Source organism: Micromys minutus (assembly GCF_963924665.1).
Source record: "Micromys minutus genome assembly, chromosome: 30".
NCBI lineage: Eukaryota > Metazoa > Chordata > Mammalia > Rodentia > Muridae > Micromys > Micromys minutus.
Window position 1 is genome coordinate 12,021,061 of NC_137965.1, and position 16,848 is coordinate 12,037,908.

The 16,848-nt window shown below is 41.6% G+C and overlaps 1 protein-coding gene across 1 annotated transcript in view; it reads right to left on the reverse strand.

Annotated features, from left to right (window-relative positions):
- The window catches only part of PPIL4 (peptidylprolyl isomerase like 4), a 29,260-nt gene extending 13,472 nt beyond the window's left edge, over window positions 1-15,788 (reverse strand). Inside the window, exons 1-9 of the mRNA XM_080941654.1 lie at window positions 15,702-15,788; window positions 11,721-11,788; window positions 11,576-11,640; window positions 10,250-10,367; window positions 8,987-9,129; window positions 8,033-8,129; window positions 7,169-7,285; window positions 4,014-4,138; window positions 1,793-1,859 (exon numbers count right to left, since the gene is read on the reverse strand). Coding sequence (XP_080797780.1) covers window positions 1,793-1,859; window positions 4,014-4,138; window positions 7,169-7,285; window positions 8,033-8,129; window positions 8,987-9,129; window positions 10,250-10,367; window positions 11,576-11,640; window positions 11,721-11,788; window positions 15,702-15,771 — 870 coding nt within the window. The 5' untranslated portion in view covers window positions 15,772-15,788. The remainder of the gene's footprint in view (window positions 1-1,792; window positions 1,860-4,013; window positions 4,139-7,168; window positions 7,286-8,032; window positions 8,130-8,986; window positions 9,130-10,249; window positions 10,368-11,575; window positions 11,641-11,720; window positions 11,789-15,701) is intronic.
- Between the last annotated feature and the right edge of the window lie 1,060 nt (window positions 15,789-16,848).

Consider the following 16,848-nt stretch of genomic DNA (forward strand, 5'->3'; position numbering starts at 1 on the left):
AAAACTAAATTAAAATTATTACTTTTGTGTTTTTCAAATGGGTAATCCACAGAACAGAAGATATATACGTATGACCTGTTTTTTTTTTAAAAAGAACTTACATTCATAACATATAAAGTTTTCCTTAAAGTCAATAAAAAGCAGAAAACTGTAGGAAAGTAGGCAAGTAACTGTGGAATAAATCTGATGGCACAGAGAGAGTGAGGAGCAGGAAACCCTGCACGGGCACTTCCTTCAGGAGTGCACTTGGGCCAGTGAGAAGATTCAGCAGGCTTCTGTGCTTGCCACGCACGCCTAACGCACTCAGCTTTATCCCTCGAGCCGACATAAGAAGGCAGATGGATGGCATGCATCTATACTGCAATTCCTACAGCAAGACGGGAGGTACAGACAGGAGGCTCTTGGAAGCCTAGGGCCAGCTATGCAGCACAGCAGAGACAGAAACAACAGAAAGCTTGTCTCAGAACTAGACGGAAGAATCAACTCCCAAAAGTTGTCCTCTGACCTCCACATGTGAGCTGTCGTACATGTGTACCCCCCAAATATGATAATGATAAAGCTTGGATTTTGAGATTTTATTTTTTTATGAGTGTTGTCCTGAAAGCATGTCTGTGTCTGTGTAAAACACTCTAATTAAGGTCAAAGTCTACCACTGACCTTCGGAGGCTAGTGCATAATGGAGGTCTAAGAGTTGTACATATTACATACAGAAACAATGAGGTAATGTCCGACTTAAAGTGAGCACTTGGCCAACCACCCTCTCATCACTAAGGCAGATCTAGCAGCACTACCTGATCCAGTCCTCACACTGCACACTGGGCGGGGGGAAGCCTTGGGAAAAATTAAGTAAGTGAGCTCTGCCTAGTAACTGGCTAGTAATTGAGCCTAGATCTTAACACTCCACCATGTCTCCTTCTCGTACTCAGTTATATAATTAACAGTACGTGAAGGACTTTTTCTAAAACAATTACGTTCAAGCAGATTGTAGCTGAACTTATAATAAACAAACATTAACAGCAGTAGTTGTTGTATTTATTTCTAATGTAAAGTTAAAATAGTTAATGTTCTTGGAGACTAAAGAAAACCACAACCCTAGAATCTGAAGAAAGCACTGCAGCTTTGCATCTCTGAGATGCTCAGACAGAAGCTAGGTGCAGTGGTTCACACCTGTAACCCCACACACGGAAGCCAGTGGTTCACACCTGTAACCCCACACACGGAAGCCAGTGGTTCACAAATGTAACCCCACACACGGAAGCCGGAAGCCAGTGGTTCACACCTGCAACCCCACACACGGAAGCCGGAAGACAGTGGTTCACACCTCTAACCCCACACACAGAAGCCGGAAGACAGTGGTTCACACCTGTAACCTCACACACGGAAGCCGGAAGACAGTGGTTCACACCTGCAACCCCACACACACGGAAGCCGGAAGACAGTGGTTCACACCTGCAACCCCACACACACGGAAGCCGGAAGACAGTGGTTCACACCTGTAACCCCACACATGGAAGCCGGAAGACAGTGGTTCACACCTGTAACCCCACACACGGAAGCCGGAAGACAGTGGTTCACACCTGTAACCCCACACACGGAAGCCGGAAGACAGTGGTTCACACCTGTAACCCCACACACGGAAGCCGGAAGACAGTGGTTCACACCTGTAACCCCACACACGGAAGCCGGAAGACAGTGGTTCACACCTGTAACCCTACACACGGAAGCCGGAAGACAACTAGTGTGACACTAAGAAAGAAAACCCAGAACCTGGTGTATTTAGATTGTGACATACCTTTTCAAATTCAATAAAGGCATAACAGAGGGACTCTCCTGTTTTCCAATCCCGGATAACTTCACAACTGAAAAAAAAATTTTTTTTGAAGTCACTTAAAAAGAAAAAGAAAAAGAAAAAGAAAGAAAGAAAGAAAGAAAGAAAGAAAGAAAGAAAGAAAGAAACCTCTGTCACATCAGAACGACTAAAGCAGCCATTAAACTCACAGCACTCTCTATGGTTCCAAAGCTCTCAGCCCTAATTCTATTTAAACACATGCAACACAGCTTATCAATCCAAAAATAATTATCTAAAGTCTACGCCAAAGACACAAACTAGGCTGAGGGTGGTGGCGGGGGGGGGGGGGGGGTGAAGCTTATTTTGAACAAAAATAAACTGCTAAATTAATTTCATTTTAACATTATTTCATTTATTTTTACATTTCTTATTTCTAGATTTCTGAGATAAGGTGCTCTGTGTATCCTTGGTTGGCCTGGTATTCACTATGAAACCCAGGTAACTTTAAAATTATAGGAATTGTCCTATGTCAAAGATTAAAGAGGTATACTGAGATAAAAGATGTGTACTATCATGTTCAGTAAATCTTTAAATCCTAAGTCTTGTTTAGTCCAAACATAAAAGACTTAGATATCTGTTACATGTGTAAGTTCTCAGTAAGTTTATGCTGTGGAGTGTATCACAAGGACCCACTTTGTGGCCAGGCTGTCCTGGAACTCAGTGTGTACACCAGGCTGGCCTTGATCACAGACATCTTCCTGCTGCTGCACAAGTTACCACGGTTTGGGCTTATGCTTTGGATTTTAAAGTAAATGAGGCTCAGATTTAATGCTGTAAGTACAGTTACCATACAGAACTAACTTACCAAATAATAACCAAGGGAAAGAGCCCAGAAGGCAGGGTTGAGAGCAGCTGGCTTGTCTCTCCCCATGTAGCATTTGATATGAGCCTTTTTAAAAACATTAAATGAAAATGGCATCCTAACCATAGCACATGCTAACCAGTTGGAAAAAGTCTCCTTACTAAAGTTTCATATGGTTTTGCATTAATAATATAGGGAAGGGACCCCTGAGATGGGTCAGACAGGAAAGGCACTTGCTCCTGAGACAAATGAGCTGAGGTCACTTCCCAGCACCTACATGAGAGGAGAGAACCATCTACTACAAGCTGTCCTCTGATCTCCATATGCACCCAATAAATATATTTTCTAAAAGGCTGGTAACAATTTATTTTTATGATGATGATGATGATAAATGATAATGGCCGGAGAGATGACTGATTAAGAACACTTGCTGCTCTGCCAAAGGACCCAAGTTCCGTTCCCAGCAAACCAGTGGGCAACTCACAGCTACCTAGAACTTTAGTCCAGGGATCTGGTACCCTTTTCTACCCTCCAAGGACACCTGCACAAGAGTCACACACATGCACGCACTCACACAGATGGACATGTGGTTAATTGAGGAAGTGTTTGAAGAAGCCCTAGGCTCAAACCACAGAAACTGAGTGTGGTGGTCACCTATAATCCTAGAACTCAAAAGGTGGAGGCAGGAGGAAAGTTTAAAGTCATCCTTAGCTACATGAAAGGTTTTAAATTTGAAAAATTTCATTCTGACATGCTGCTGATAGTTTTAGGAGCTAAATTAAATGAGTAAGCATTTTAAATATTAAATAATGTTGAGAATATTACAGAAGTAGTCATAAATTGCTCAACTCATTCTATTGTGAAAATTTGTTCTAAGAATTGAAGAATCACTTAAATATTAACGTGTCTGAAAACACACTTTTCTTTCCAACTCTTGAAACACTTACCTGTAAAATCACCCATATGAAATTCACCAAAGGGGGTGGGACTATGTCTCAGAAGTAGAGAACGTGCTTAACATGCATGAGGACCTAGTTTTGATTCCCAGCCCCACAAAAAAGTAAAACAAAATAAAATAAACAGTAAATTTAAAAATTCACTCAAAATTGACAAACTCACCAAAAAAATGTGTAATTAAAAAACCTCTGCTGAATGTGGTGATATGTGGCTTTGAGTCTTAACACTCAGGAAGCAGAGGCAGACAGATCTTGAGTTCAAGCCCACTATATGGCAAGTTGCTAGCCAGTCAAGGCTACATAATAAGACCCTGTTCTAAAAACATCAAAACATAAAACAAGTACCCACACCAATCAATCAATACCTAGATAGTTCCAGTTTCTCTTTTACTAACTCTTGCACTACCTTCTTATTGGCCCAAATCTTGAGAATATTATCTCCAGGTCCTCATCTGTGGTCACCGGATTCAATTTACACACAAATAGCACATTTTCTGGAGGTTTAATATCCGCGTCAGGTAGGTCTCCCACCTAGAGTTACACAGAGTCAAGCAAAAAAAAAAAATTCCTTTAGTTTCTACTTCAAATATTTTTGTCCAAGCCCACAACACTAATTTCCTAAAATCATCTAAATTTACATCATAAACCATAGATTCAGGGTGAAAAAATAATCTAAAAAATATTTCAAGGGCTAGCAGATATCTCATAGCAAAGTGCTTGCTATCAAGCCCAATGACCTGAGTTCAGCTCCCAGAACTCATATGTCAGCGCACAGTCCAGAAATGGAGTCCTGTGAGACTTCTGAGCGCTTGTGAGAAAACTCCAAGAAACCAAGATGAGTCCTGTGACCTCAGTTTCTTTAAAAGCATGGAATTATTCTTGGATTGTGCTTTCCTGCCCCTCCCACATGTAGCAGCAGACAGGAGTGAGTTTACTTCTAATTATGTATTAAAACTGGCCACTGTTATATTTATGTGCCTGTATGAAAAAATATTTTTTCCACGTGCAGTTTGCCTGCCTCACTTGCCCTTGTCTGTACACTCACGTGACTCCTCTTAACCCTCAAAGTATAGACTGTGCAATGTTCTGAATAAAGTGAGTTACTGCATGAGACTTTAGTCGGCCTAGTATCACCTCCATGCTCCCATGTCCCACTGCCTTTAGAGCAGTAAACACAATGGTGGAAGAATCAACTTCCAAATGTGTCCCTCGAACTGCATGTAGTTATACACATATGCACAAAAAAATCTAATAAACAATTTTGCAATTAAAAAATGTAATACTATATATCTCCTGGCATTAATAATACGCCTATGCTATGTTTTTACCTAACCTGATAACTGCTGCTAGTTCTTCAAGCAATACCATGATTTCCATCCCTTTACTTACTTTTAAATTTCATTTCTATTTCAGACAGGATCTTACTGGAGCTCTGACTGGACGAAAACCTGCAGCCCTACTCCCCTCCCCTTCTGAGTGCTGATATTACAGGCCAGTTGCACCATAGCAGGCACAATCTCTATTTAAAGACAAGCGCAGTGAAATCAAAAGGGTTATAGCTAGGACACAAATCCGGACTTACCCTGGCTTCAAAACCCAAGCAACACCCATGATTTCTTTATCTAAGTATTTGACATATTGTTTGTAGAGCAGAGGTTATGAAGGATAACAATAAAAACCACTGGGGCTAGCTCAGTAGTAACGGCATCTGCCATCAAGCCTGATGACCTAAGTTGGACCCTCAGGGGACAGATAACCAACTCCGGTATGCTGTCCTCTAACCTTCAAACATGCACCTAATTAACATACAACCACACACAAAATAAAAATTATATTTTAAATAAAACCAACAAAACAACCTGGCCTAAGAACAAATACACTCCCCTGGGCCCACTGTCCTGCTTCTCTTACAAAAACATCACTTTTTTTTTTGGGGGGGGGGGGTGGCTCTTCCTTTTCAAATCTGTAAGATGTTTACCCCATACATTATCAAGCAATATATTATTTAGTTTTGCTTGTTACTGAATTTTGAAAAATAATTATGTAGAATCTAGTCTTCAGTGATATGTAAAACCCAATTTTTTTCCCAGACTGCTTTTCAATATGGAACCATAATTCCCACATAGTTTCCCCCTTATACTCTCAACTTTAGACCTTTTACTTTATCCAAACTAAAGTCAAGATCAAAGTCAGCTGTTACAGCAAACAGCACACTGCAAGTTTGCTGCGCACGCTTCCTGCTGAGGAGACCAGAGGGTAGCAGTGCGGTGGAACCACAATGACAATAACGTACTTCCCACAAGCATTTTGAGGGCAGCAATATTCCTTTTTATGTATATCTGAAAACTGAGAGGATCATGTAAAGAAATGCTGACTGAATAAACACACCAAAAAGAAAATCTTAAAATCCAAAACATAAAAGTCATAAATCTGTTAAACATTTCTGAAGCCTGCCAATGGCAACAGCAGCCTATTAGCTATGCCCAATAAGAAGTATCACAGCCAGGCATGGTAGCCCATCTAGCACCCAGATACTTGGCAGGCTGAGGAGTCTAGGAAACTGAGACTAACTTGCGCAGCGCAGTAAGACACTATCTCGGGGGGAAAAAAGTATCATAACACCAAGGAGAAAAAAACAAATAAAAAAAGTTAATGGGAAAAAAATGCAGGAAGCTGAAGAGATGGCTCTGTACTGCTCTTTCAGAAGCCTAATAAACATCAGGAGGCTCACAAACCATCTGGAACTCCAGCTCCTTGAGGACCTGATACATCTGGCCTCTGTGGGCATCTATGCTCACCAACTTCATACTCGACACACACACACACACACACACACACACACACACACACAATTAATTGGGCTGATACAGTTAGCCAAAGAAATGTGATTAATCAGCTCAAAATAAATCGTTCTCTACTATACATGAAAATGTAGTCTAATTAAACAATATTCAAAAATTATATGAATACTAAACTAAAATTTAAGTAACAGGTATAAATTAGATAACCATCTCCCATTTTTTTAAACTTTTTTTCCATTTATTTGTGTGTGTGTGTGTGTGTGTGTGTGTGTGTGTGTGTGTGTGTGTGTGTGTGGAGGGGGGTTCTGATGAGCCACCTCAGGTCATCAGCAAGAGCCTTTACTTACCTCCTCACCTTAACCCTTCTCGTTTTTAAAACAGCACTCAGAAATTTATGGAAAAGAAGCAGAACCAATCTGTTTATTTTCATGTTATTGTGTCCTACAAAACATAATCAAAGCCAAGCAGTGGTGCATGCCATTGATCCCAGCACTCGGGAGGCAAAGGCAGGTAGATCTCTGAGTTTGAGGCTATCCTGGTCCATACAGTGAGTTTTAGGACAGACAGGGCTATACAGAGAAACCTTGTCTCAAAAAAAAAAAAAAAAAAAAAAAAAAAAAACAACCAAACACAAAATTCAGGAAAAAAAAAAAAAAAAAACTCACTAAATCTTTACTAGCTTATTATCACAAAAGCAGATAAACTCCCCAAAATGTGTTATGTAAGTTATATACAACTATTTGTCCAAAATTGTTCTTACCATCTCTAAAAGAATAGCTTGAGTTTTAGCCTCTTTTTCGGCCTTAATTTCTTCTACTTCTTCAGCTGATCTTCCTTTAAAGTCATCAATTTCTTCATCTGCTCCTATTCGACCACTCTGTAATACAGAAGTTAAAAACCTGAGATCATGGAAGACATGTTTTATTTTTACCTTATTATAAACATCTAGGCATCCATTTAAATTAATTCTATAGTATTTGCCAGATTATAAAATCAAAAGAAATATTAATATAGATACGATTATCCAACTCAGTGTTCAGTAGAAAGGATACATAATTTTAGAAATAAATACCAAACTCAACCATAAATTCAGTTTTGAGAAAGCCTAGTAAATTTAAACTTTAAATGCCTGAGAGAATGTTCTCTGCGGTCCACAGAAATGGCTCTAGAACAAACCCACTGAAGAGTGTCTTAGAAGACAGTTGTTCAGTTTGACCCTGAGGCTATTCCCCTAGGAGTAGGTGATAGAGAAACTTTCAAAGCACTGTTTATATAAAGTTTAGGAACTGAGACTTCCAGCAAAACAGCAACTAAAGAGAGAATTTAAAATATATAATGAGACAGCTACAAAAATAACCATCTCTAAGGGTGAGAAAGGAATTCTAAACTTGCTCTTGGGTAACAGATCAAACAAGATAAGCAATAGAAATATTTTAATATACTGTACAAGAAGGTGCTACTAGCTGGGGGGTGGTGAGCTCCTTTAATCGTAGCATGACAAGAGGCAGGCAAATCCCTATGAATTTGAGGCCAGCCTGGTCTACATAGCAAAATTCTAAGCCAGCCAGAGAGACTCTGTCTCAAAAGAAAAGAAACAAAAAAATACCACCAAGGTGCTACTTACATCTAATTGTTCCTTTGTAGGTTCTGGTGATCGATCAGGAATTAATAAATCAGGAGGGTCATCAAATGGATCGTCTAAAATCACGGTATGATTTATCCTTACAAAACAAATCCAAGTCAACTGTTACGTTTATTTCAGAACTCATACGTTTGTCATAGACTTTAGCATATAAGTATTTCTACTGCCCGAAGGCTCCACAGGGCGTGGGCAGTACCGACATACAGTACACTTGTGTAAAGTGAGCCTGGCATGACGGCCAGCACCTGTAATGCCCAGCACCCAGGAGGGTGAAGGAAGAGAATCACAAGTCTGAGGTTCCAGGAAAGCTGGGCTGCAGTGAGACCCTGTCTCACAACACACACACACAAAACTAAGCAGGGAAGAAAAAAGTAAATGCCTAAACCTTGCTACTTGTACCCTATTTTTAAAAAATAATTTGCCTTTAAAAAAATAAGCTGAAGCAAGAGTCATTCTAACCAATATAACAATTAGTACAAAAGAAAAATATAAAAGCTCCTTTTCACAAGGATTCTAATGATCTCACATTAATTCACATTTTAAATTATTAACTAGTTGTGATAGTTAATTTCAATTGTCAACATGGAGAAATCTGGAAACTCCTAGAAAGGAGCCTAGGTTACAGTGGTCTGTGGGAAGACCCTCCCTGACCGTGGGAAGCACCATCGGGGGCCTGAGGAGGAGGACCTGTGCACGGCACTCATCTGCTTCACGGCAGTGGATGCAATGGAACGAGGACCCTACTGCAGCCTGGAACTGTGAGCGGAAGTAAACCCTTTCCTCCTTGAGTTACTTATTTCAGAGTAATAAACCACAGAAAAATAAAAGAAACTGAGATATTAGTCCTATGTGTAGAAACCTCATTCATGCCAGTACATATTCAGCACCACAGTGTTAAAACATTCTAGTATATTAAGAAAGTAAAGCTAACCATACCTGATATCTTGATATGGTACAAAATCCTTGTCCACAAAGGTCTCGTTGATTTTCTTAACTATGTCCATGCCTTCTGTCACTTCACCAAACACTGTATGTACACCATCAAGGTAATCTAAATTTTCTCCTGTAGTAATAAGAAACTAGACCAAAAGGCACATAATAAATATTTGAAAACATAAGTAACTGTGAAATCACTTAGAACTATAAAAACACAATGCCAAAACTCTACATTTACTGCATCAATTCTCGTTGTGGGTCGTCCTGCAGCTGTGTGTATTTTGATGCTAATTCCACTTCCCCAAGTAGGGCTGCCTAGCCTGGAACTCGGGTGACTTCATCAGAAACTTCTCCCCATTTTAACTTGTAAAATAAAAGCTAGAGCCAGTGATTGAGCAGGGGAAGGGAAGATGGAGCTAAAAATTTGAGGGGAAGGAGAGAGGGAAGGGAAGATAGAATGAAGATGGAGCTGAGGCGTGTGGCCTGGAGAAACTGCAAATTATAAAGGATCTCTCTCATAGCTGGGGAATAGAGTAGTGTAGTGTAGATCTGCCCAATCTAATAGGCATGCTGCTTGTATTCATATTAATTAAGTTGTGTTTTCTTTGCACCGGCTTATTTGGGTTGGAGAGGTTACTGAAACAAATTCTTGTATCCTTATTTTTAAAACTAAATTAAAAACAGAGATATCAACAGGTACAAAGATGTTCCCCTGATAATTTAAAATACTTCAACAAGGGTTGGAGAGATGACTTAGTAGGGTTAAGAGCACTGACTGCTCTTCCAGAGGTCCTGAGTTCAATCCCAGCACCCACATGGTGGCTCACAACCATCTGTAATGGGATCTGATGTTCTCTTCTGGTGTGTCTGAAGACAGTTATAGTGTACTTATATATAATAAATAAATCTTCCAAAACAAAAAACAAAAAAACAAAATAAAACACTTCAACAAGACAGGTGTGGTGGCACACCACATGTATACAGTGCCCACGAAAGCCAGAAGAGGTCATCAAATGTCCTGGAACTGGAGTCTCAAAGCATTGTGAGCCATCATGTGGATGCTGGGAATTAAGCTAGAAACTCTGGAATTTGCCCCACTCCAACCCCTGCACTTTGAATGTGGAAAAGAAAGAATTTGACATCTCCCCTCCCAAAATGTCCTTAATACATTTTCTCATTACTGAACAACTTAAGAAGGTAACTCCATAGGCTTCATTCAGTTCTTCATGCCTAAGCAAAGCTCATCTCCATCCACGTTCTAACCTGAGATCCATGTTGATCACTGCCATTATTCACCATTGACACAGTGCCCTTCTTCTTGTGCTTAATCCTTGGCACTTTTTCTGCCTCAAAAAAGCTTGCTTGATCACCATACAGTTGTCTGAAAGTACACAATAAAGTTATAAAACTTCAATACTCCCAAAATGAAATACAGAGTGTGCAACAGTGTGACTGTGTCTTTATGAATATCTCACGGATCCAAATACTCCTCCTTTTTCCTTTTAGGCAAACTAAGGACATATAGGAACTTAGGGACCTATTGTAGAGTTTGACTCACTTTAATATGACTGGACTGCCACTGCCTGGAAGACTTAAGTTTGAAAGCAGGCCTGGCAACACAGTGAGCTCCAGGACAGCCTGGACTAGAGTGAGGTTCTGGCTCATGAAGCCAAGTCAACAGTAACTGAGATGCACATCCATAATCCAACACCTAGGAGGCCAAGACATAAGAATCTCGAATCTGGCCAAGCGGGGGTGGTGCACACCTTTACCCCAGCACTTGGGAAGCAGAGGAAGGCAGATCTCGGAGTTCACACCAGGCCAGCCAGGAACAGACGTCCTTTTTCAAACAAACGTAACAAAAAACAAAAATTTGAGTTGAGAGTCAAGCCTAAGCTACATGGTGAGTTCCGGATTAACCTGAGTTACAGAGTAAGACACCACCTCAAAAGCAATCAATAAAAGAATAAAAATAGAGGGTAGAGACTTAGCTCAACTGGTACAATGTATGTTTAGTACACAAACTGTGGGTTCAATTGCCAGCACTGTAAAAATAGGGGTGATGGTGTGTGCCTCTAATCTCAGCAAGAAAAATGGAGGCCGGAGGATCAGTTCAAGACCATTCTCAGCTTGGTAGGAACTGAGTCCAAGATCAACCTGTATCTAAATATATACACACACAGTCCTGCCTGGTTGTTTTCTCATCAACTTGACACAGCTAGAGTTAGTTATCTGGGAAGGGGAACCTCAATTGAGAAAATGGCTCTATCAGATTGCCTGTAGGTAAGTATATAGCACATTTTCTTGATTAATGATTTATGTAAGAGGGCCCAGTTCACACAGGGTCAGTGCCACCCTGGCAAGTAGTTCCGGGTTATATAAGAAAGTAAAGTGAGCAAGCCATGAGAAGCAAGCCAGGAAGAAGTGTTCCTTCTGCTTCAGTTCTGCCTTGAGTTCCTGTCCTGACTTCCTTTAGTAATGAAGTGTTACCTGAAAGAAATAAACCCTCTCACTTCCAAGTTTCTTCTGATCATGATGTTTTATCCCAGCAGCAGAGACTCTAACTAAAATGCATGCACAGAAACTTACCCGAATATAGACTCTCCTCCACGGCCAGTCCCTGTGGGATCTCCTGTTTGTATGATAAAATCCCTCTGTAATACAGAAAGTTCTTTATTAATTCAGTTTGCCATGTTTCAATAACAAAGAGCATGACTAATACCTGTCAACTCACCTGTACATTGTGTATGAGGCAATAGTTGTAATATTTTATTTTGCACAGCTTCAAAAAATTCAAGCAAGCTGAAAGAAAGTAAAAACTAAATTACAGGAAAGCAAAAAAATCAGTTTTAGACAAATTAATGACAGCATAATTAGTACAATTTAATCTAACTTTGCATTTTTATTAAAAGAACAACAAAGGTTCTATGAGCTGGAAATTTTAGGATGGGAGCCTTGCCAAAGAAAGTTCATCACTAGGGACAGGCTTTGAGTGTCCCAGTCTCACCCTACCCCTAGTTCACCCTCCCCGCGGGGTGCTCGGCTAAAGACGTGATCTCACTGCCACCTAGTCCAGTTGAAAGCTGCCATGCCTGTCACACCATTATGAACTGTCTCTTTGCAACCATAATCCAAAATTAACGCTTCCGAAGTCACTCTCTGGTCACGGTGTTTCAGCACACTAGCAGAAGAGTAACTATACAGCCTTCTCGATGTTTGGCACTGGCATCACAGACAACATTAAATTATGTTCATGCCCTTGAAGAACTCAGAGATACATGCTAACAAGTTCTTAAGGCACTAAGAAACCACACAGAAGGTAAAACACAGGAGGCTCCTTGCCTTTGGTAAATTTCTATTTATGAAACTAGGGTTATAATCAGGTATGATGGCATATGCCTGAGAAGAATCAGAACTATGATTTTAAAATTATATACGTTAAAACAATCTCAAAAGCAGACAAAAGAAAAAAACAACAAAAACCAGTATTACAAAGGTCTTCACAACTAAACATAAAACAATGACACTAGGTATTTTTAATATGCCAACTATGTTATTTAAGTAGTTATATATACATAGCTATTACACACATACACAGTTTCTCGAGATCAGGGTCTTTCTATGCAGCCCACTGTAGACCAGGAACTCCCTCTGTAGACCAGGATGGTCCATATCTTGGAGATCCGTCTGCTTTAAGTGCTAGGATTGAAGGCATGTACCACAGCACCTGGCTCTGTACATAATTTTTTTTAAGGTAGTTTTAAAATGCTACAAGGGTTCAAAAGAAAAAAAATGTTTATAGCTAGGGAAGTTAGACTATATGGAGTCTAAGGGTAGAGATTAAAAGAGAACTTGGAGACTGGTGAGTTGGCTCAGTGGATAAGGGAGCTTACTGTCACACTTGATGACCTACATTTGACTTCTGAAACCCACATGGTAGGAGGGAAACAGGCTCCCAAGTTGTCCTCTAATCTCTACAGGAGTGCCTCTGCATTCGAGTGCGCGCGCGCGCACGCGCACGCACACGCGCGCGCGCACACACACACACACACAGGCACTGAGTGATCCAGAGAAGGGGACAAGAGAGGGTGGGGGAGACGGCGCGATTTTACAAAGATGAAAGAGGCCAGGAATGGGTGGCACATGCCTTGAATCCCAGCACTGAGGAGGCAAAAGCAGGCTGATCTCTGTGAGTTCAAGGCTAGCCTGGTCTACATATTGAGTTCCAGGACAGCCAGGGCTACATAGTGAAACCCTGTCTCAAACAAACACAAATGGTGAAAGATAACTGGCGAGCAGAGTAAAATGAAAGATGGGCCGGGCTCAGCTCAGCATTAGTGTGGGCATGCAAGAGGGGCCTGGGTTACATTCTTAGGCATGTGCCACCAAGCCTGCTCCAGTTATATTCTTTTTATTATGTTCTTTTACAGATAAACACCAGTTAATTTCAGATTAAATAAATCCATGGAGGTGGGGGGAGGTGTTGTAAAATAAACAAGATTAGCTATGTATTGGCAACTTGTAATAAAGTTGGTCATGGAGACTTAAGACTTTATTTACTGATTATCTTTACTTCTGTTTGCTTAAATTTTCTCAACAATAAAAAGTAAAAAAAAAAGAAAAGGACTCTGCATATGCTTACTATCATCAAATATATATATACACAAGTAGATGTCTTTGGTGTCCCAAGCTTTCCTTGCAGAACCCCAGCTTGTGAATAATGTGTAATAACTCTAGTTCCATTTCAGGAGTGCACAGCTCTGTGGAAAGAGGTCCATGCATTAAAGTGCTGCGATGCAGTGTCAAAGGAGCTCAAGAGAAAAAAAATGCAAAATCAAGAGAGAACAATACAGTTCCAGCTGGGTGGTGATGGCCATGCATGTCTTTAGTCCCAGCGCTTGGGACTAAACTGTGAGTTTGAAGCCAGCCTGGTCTACACAATGAATTCCAGGATAACCAGGGCTCTGATACACAGAGAAACCCTGTCTTGAGAAACAGAACAAAAATCAAAACAATACAGCCCCATAGCTTCTTTTGAGCCTTCAGATCCAGTCACCCTCAAGCATCCAAGTTTATCACAGTAACAGAAAGCAAATGAGCATTCTCTACCACTTGACAGGGTGTTAAGTAACCACACACTCCTACGCACTATGCACTTTACCAAACCATTAATACAGTGAGTGTTCTTAGAGTGGAAGATGCTACATGAGGCTGCTTCTTCCTCCTCCTCCTCCTTTAAGATAGGGTCTCTCTTTGTAGCCCTAGATGTCCTGGAACTCACCCTGTAAACCAGGCTGGCCTTGATGCACCTACTTCTGCCACCTGAGTGCTGGGATTAAATGCCTGTGCTACCACCGTCCATCTTGTACCAGGTTCTTAAGATAATAAAGATATTAAGGCACAGTTCTTGCTCTCCTTGCAGCACATCACTGGGAGGCGGCAACCATGCACATAGTTCCAGGACAGTAAGTACATGTTCTAATAAAATGAGTGCCGTTCTGATTTCTAAAACCATGACAGACAGAACAGAAGAAACAGATTAACTGTAGCTGATCTTTCTGAGTGTTGCACAGAAGAGCTCATGCTTTGGACTCTTCTTATATACAGTCAGGAAGTTCTCATAAGGACAGGGGTGAGGCGGAGTGTAGGCACTGGCAACAGTAAGAATATAGAAGGCTGCAAGAGAAAGTGAAGTGCTTGTGGGGGAGGGGAGGAACAGTGGAGTGTGGGAGACGGTGTACATCACTCCCTGTGTAGTACCGCGGCTTCTTTCCTTCCCTGGTAATCTCTGCGTTCCACGGGGCGGGGGGGGGGGGGACACACTGATTGGAGCTAATCCTGGTTTCCCGATTCTTCCAACCGATACACTCTCCACACAGCTGCCTACTATCGCTTCAAGGCAGGTGTGCCATGCTCTAATCCTGAAGCCTTCAAGGCCTGTGGCGATCATCATGGCTCAGAGGACTTATTAAGAACCTGGCCTACTAGTATTTTGGCCCGACTGCAAGCTGTTTCACTCCATATACCAATTTGTTCCAGCCATGCCAGATTTCTTGGTATTACCAGAAAAACTCCAAAGAAGCCGCTAAGAAAACTTCACCTGCCACTCATCTCCGAAAAAAAGCTAGGTTTCTTATGTGGCTTCTTCCCACCTCTCTGTTTTCCACAGCAATGTGCACATCCTTCTAACTGGAGCCCGCTTCGTTCTCCCTCAATGGACAGTCAGACGCCTAAACTCTAGCTGATCCCTGACACCCTGCTGACCAGTCAGACAACAGACACAGGTGTCATATAACCAGGAAGAATGCCATGGTCACCTTCCCGAAAACCAGACGCATCCTACCTACTTTCATCACCACAAATAATGTCATGTCAAGCCGTATTTAACCCTTTTCCTTTTACAAGTAAAGAAAGAACAGCATAGCCAACACACACACAGAGAGAGAGAGAGAGAGAGAGAGAGAGAGAGAGAGAGAGAGGAAAGAGAGAGAGAGAGAGAGAGAGAGAGAGGAAAGAGAGAGAGAGAGAGAGAGAGAGAGAGAGAGAGAGAGAGAGAGAGAGAGAGAGGAGAGGGAGAGAGAGAGAGAGAGAGAGAGAGAGAGAGAGAGAGAGAGAGAGAGGAGAGAGCGCTAAGGCCCGCCAGAAACAGCGAAGAAAAGAGAACACAGGCAGTGGGCTCACGGCCCCGCCAGGTCACAAAGGCCTCAGGCCTCACCACGCGGACGCTCTTCGGTGTACAAGTCGATGACCACGTCGCCCAGAGTGGTCTCCAGGAGAACCGCCATGGCGCCGGCTTCTCCGCTGGAACAAACACCCCGGCAATGACAGGCGCAGGCGCAGCTAGCGCGCGTCTACGCCTTACGTCACAATCTGTGCGACGGCTTCTTGCATCATCCGCAGACGCAGACGTCCTCCTCGGAGGCGCCACTTCCGGCAGCCTGGTAGGCGGGTCTTTTGGCCAGGCGGCTGTTATCTGGCGCTGGCTGTCTTATTTATGGCTGTGGAGGTTGTTTGAAGACTCTCCTTCGCCCTTGGTGACCCGTATCTCAAGAGGGCCATTCCATAGGAATAACTTTGCCATCCGAGAGCTGGGAGACCTCCAAGCCCGCGGCGTATTCTCCCCTCGCCTTTGTAAGAGGTTGCCCTGGGGTTTCCACAGTCTCCATCAAAAACGCCAGGCCAGAGGCATCGGTTGCTACCTGAAAAGGTGACTCACAAGCTTTGGTTTCTGGTTTTTCTTGTTCTTGATTTTAAACATGCTAGTGTGTAGATCAGAACTGTAGAAGGTTTAACACCACAAAGTTTTTGTGCAACAAATTATAATAAAAAAAGGCTTCAGTCTTCCATTGGATATGTGTGTGTGTGTGTGTGTGCATTATATGCATTAAAAACTACCGTTTTTTTTTTTTTTGGATGCTGATAATATGTTTTAATACACTTTCCTAATCAAGCATATTATTCACCTTTATGTCGTTTTAACGTGTACTAGTGAAGATCAGAGATATGCTATGACAGATCATAGGCATATCCAGGAAGATGAGGAAAAAGGACTTTTTAAAGATAAACTTGTTTGTGAAATGTTATTTGGAGCAATCCCATGACTAGAAGTGTTCACCCAGCATGTAGATTCCTTATATTCCAGGGAAATTAGGAAACAAATGATAGTAAAGAAAAATGAATTTATTTACAGCCTGGTCCCATTTAGAAGTGCCTAATCCAAAATCCCTGTACCTGTTACCATCATAGGAGAAGGGCTAGAACACATGTAGACTTAACTGTGCAGGAGATTAGTAACTCACTGGACTGATTCGTTCCCCTTACCAGTAAAACCATCTTGAATAAATCTTTCTTCTCTGCTTCTC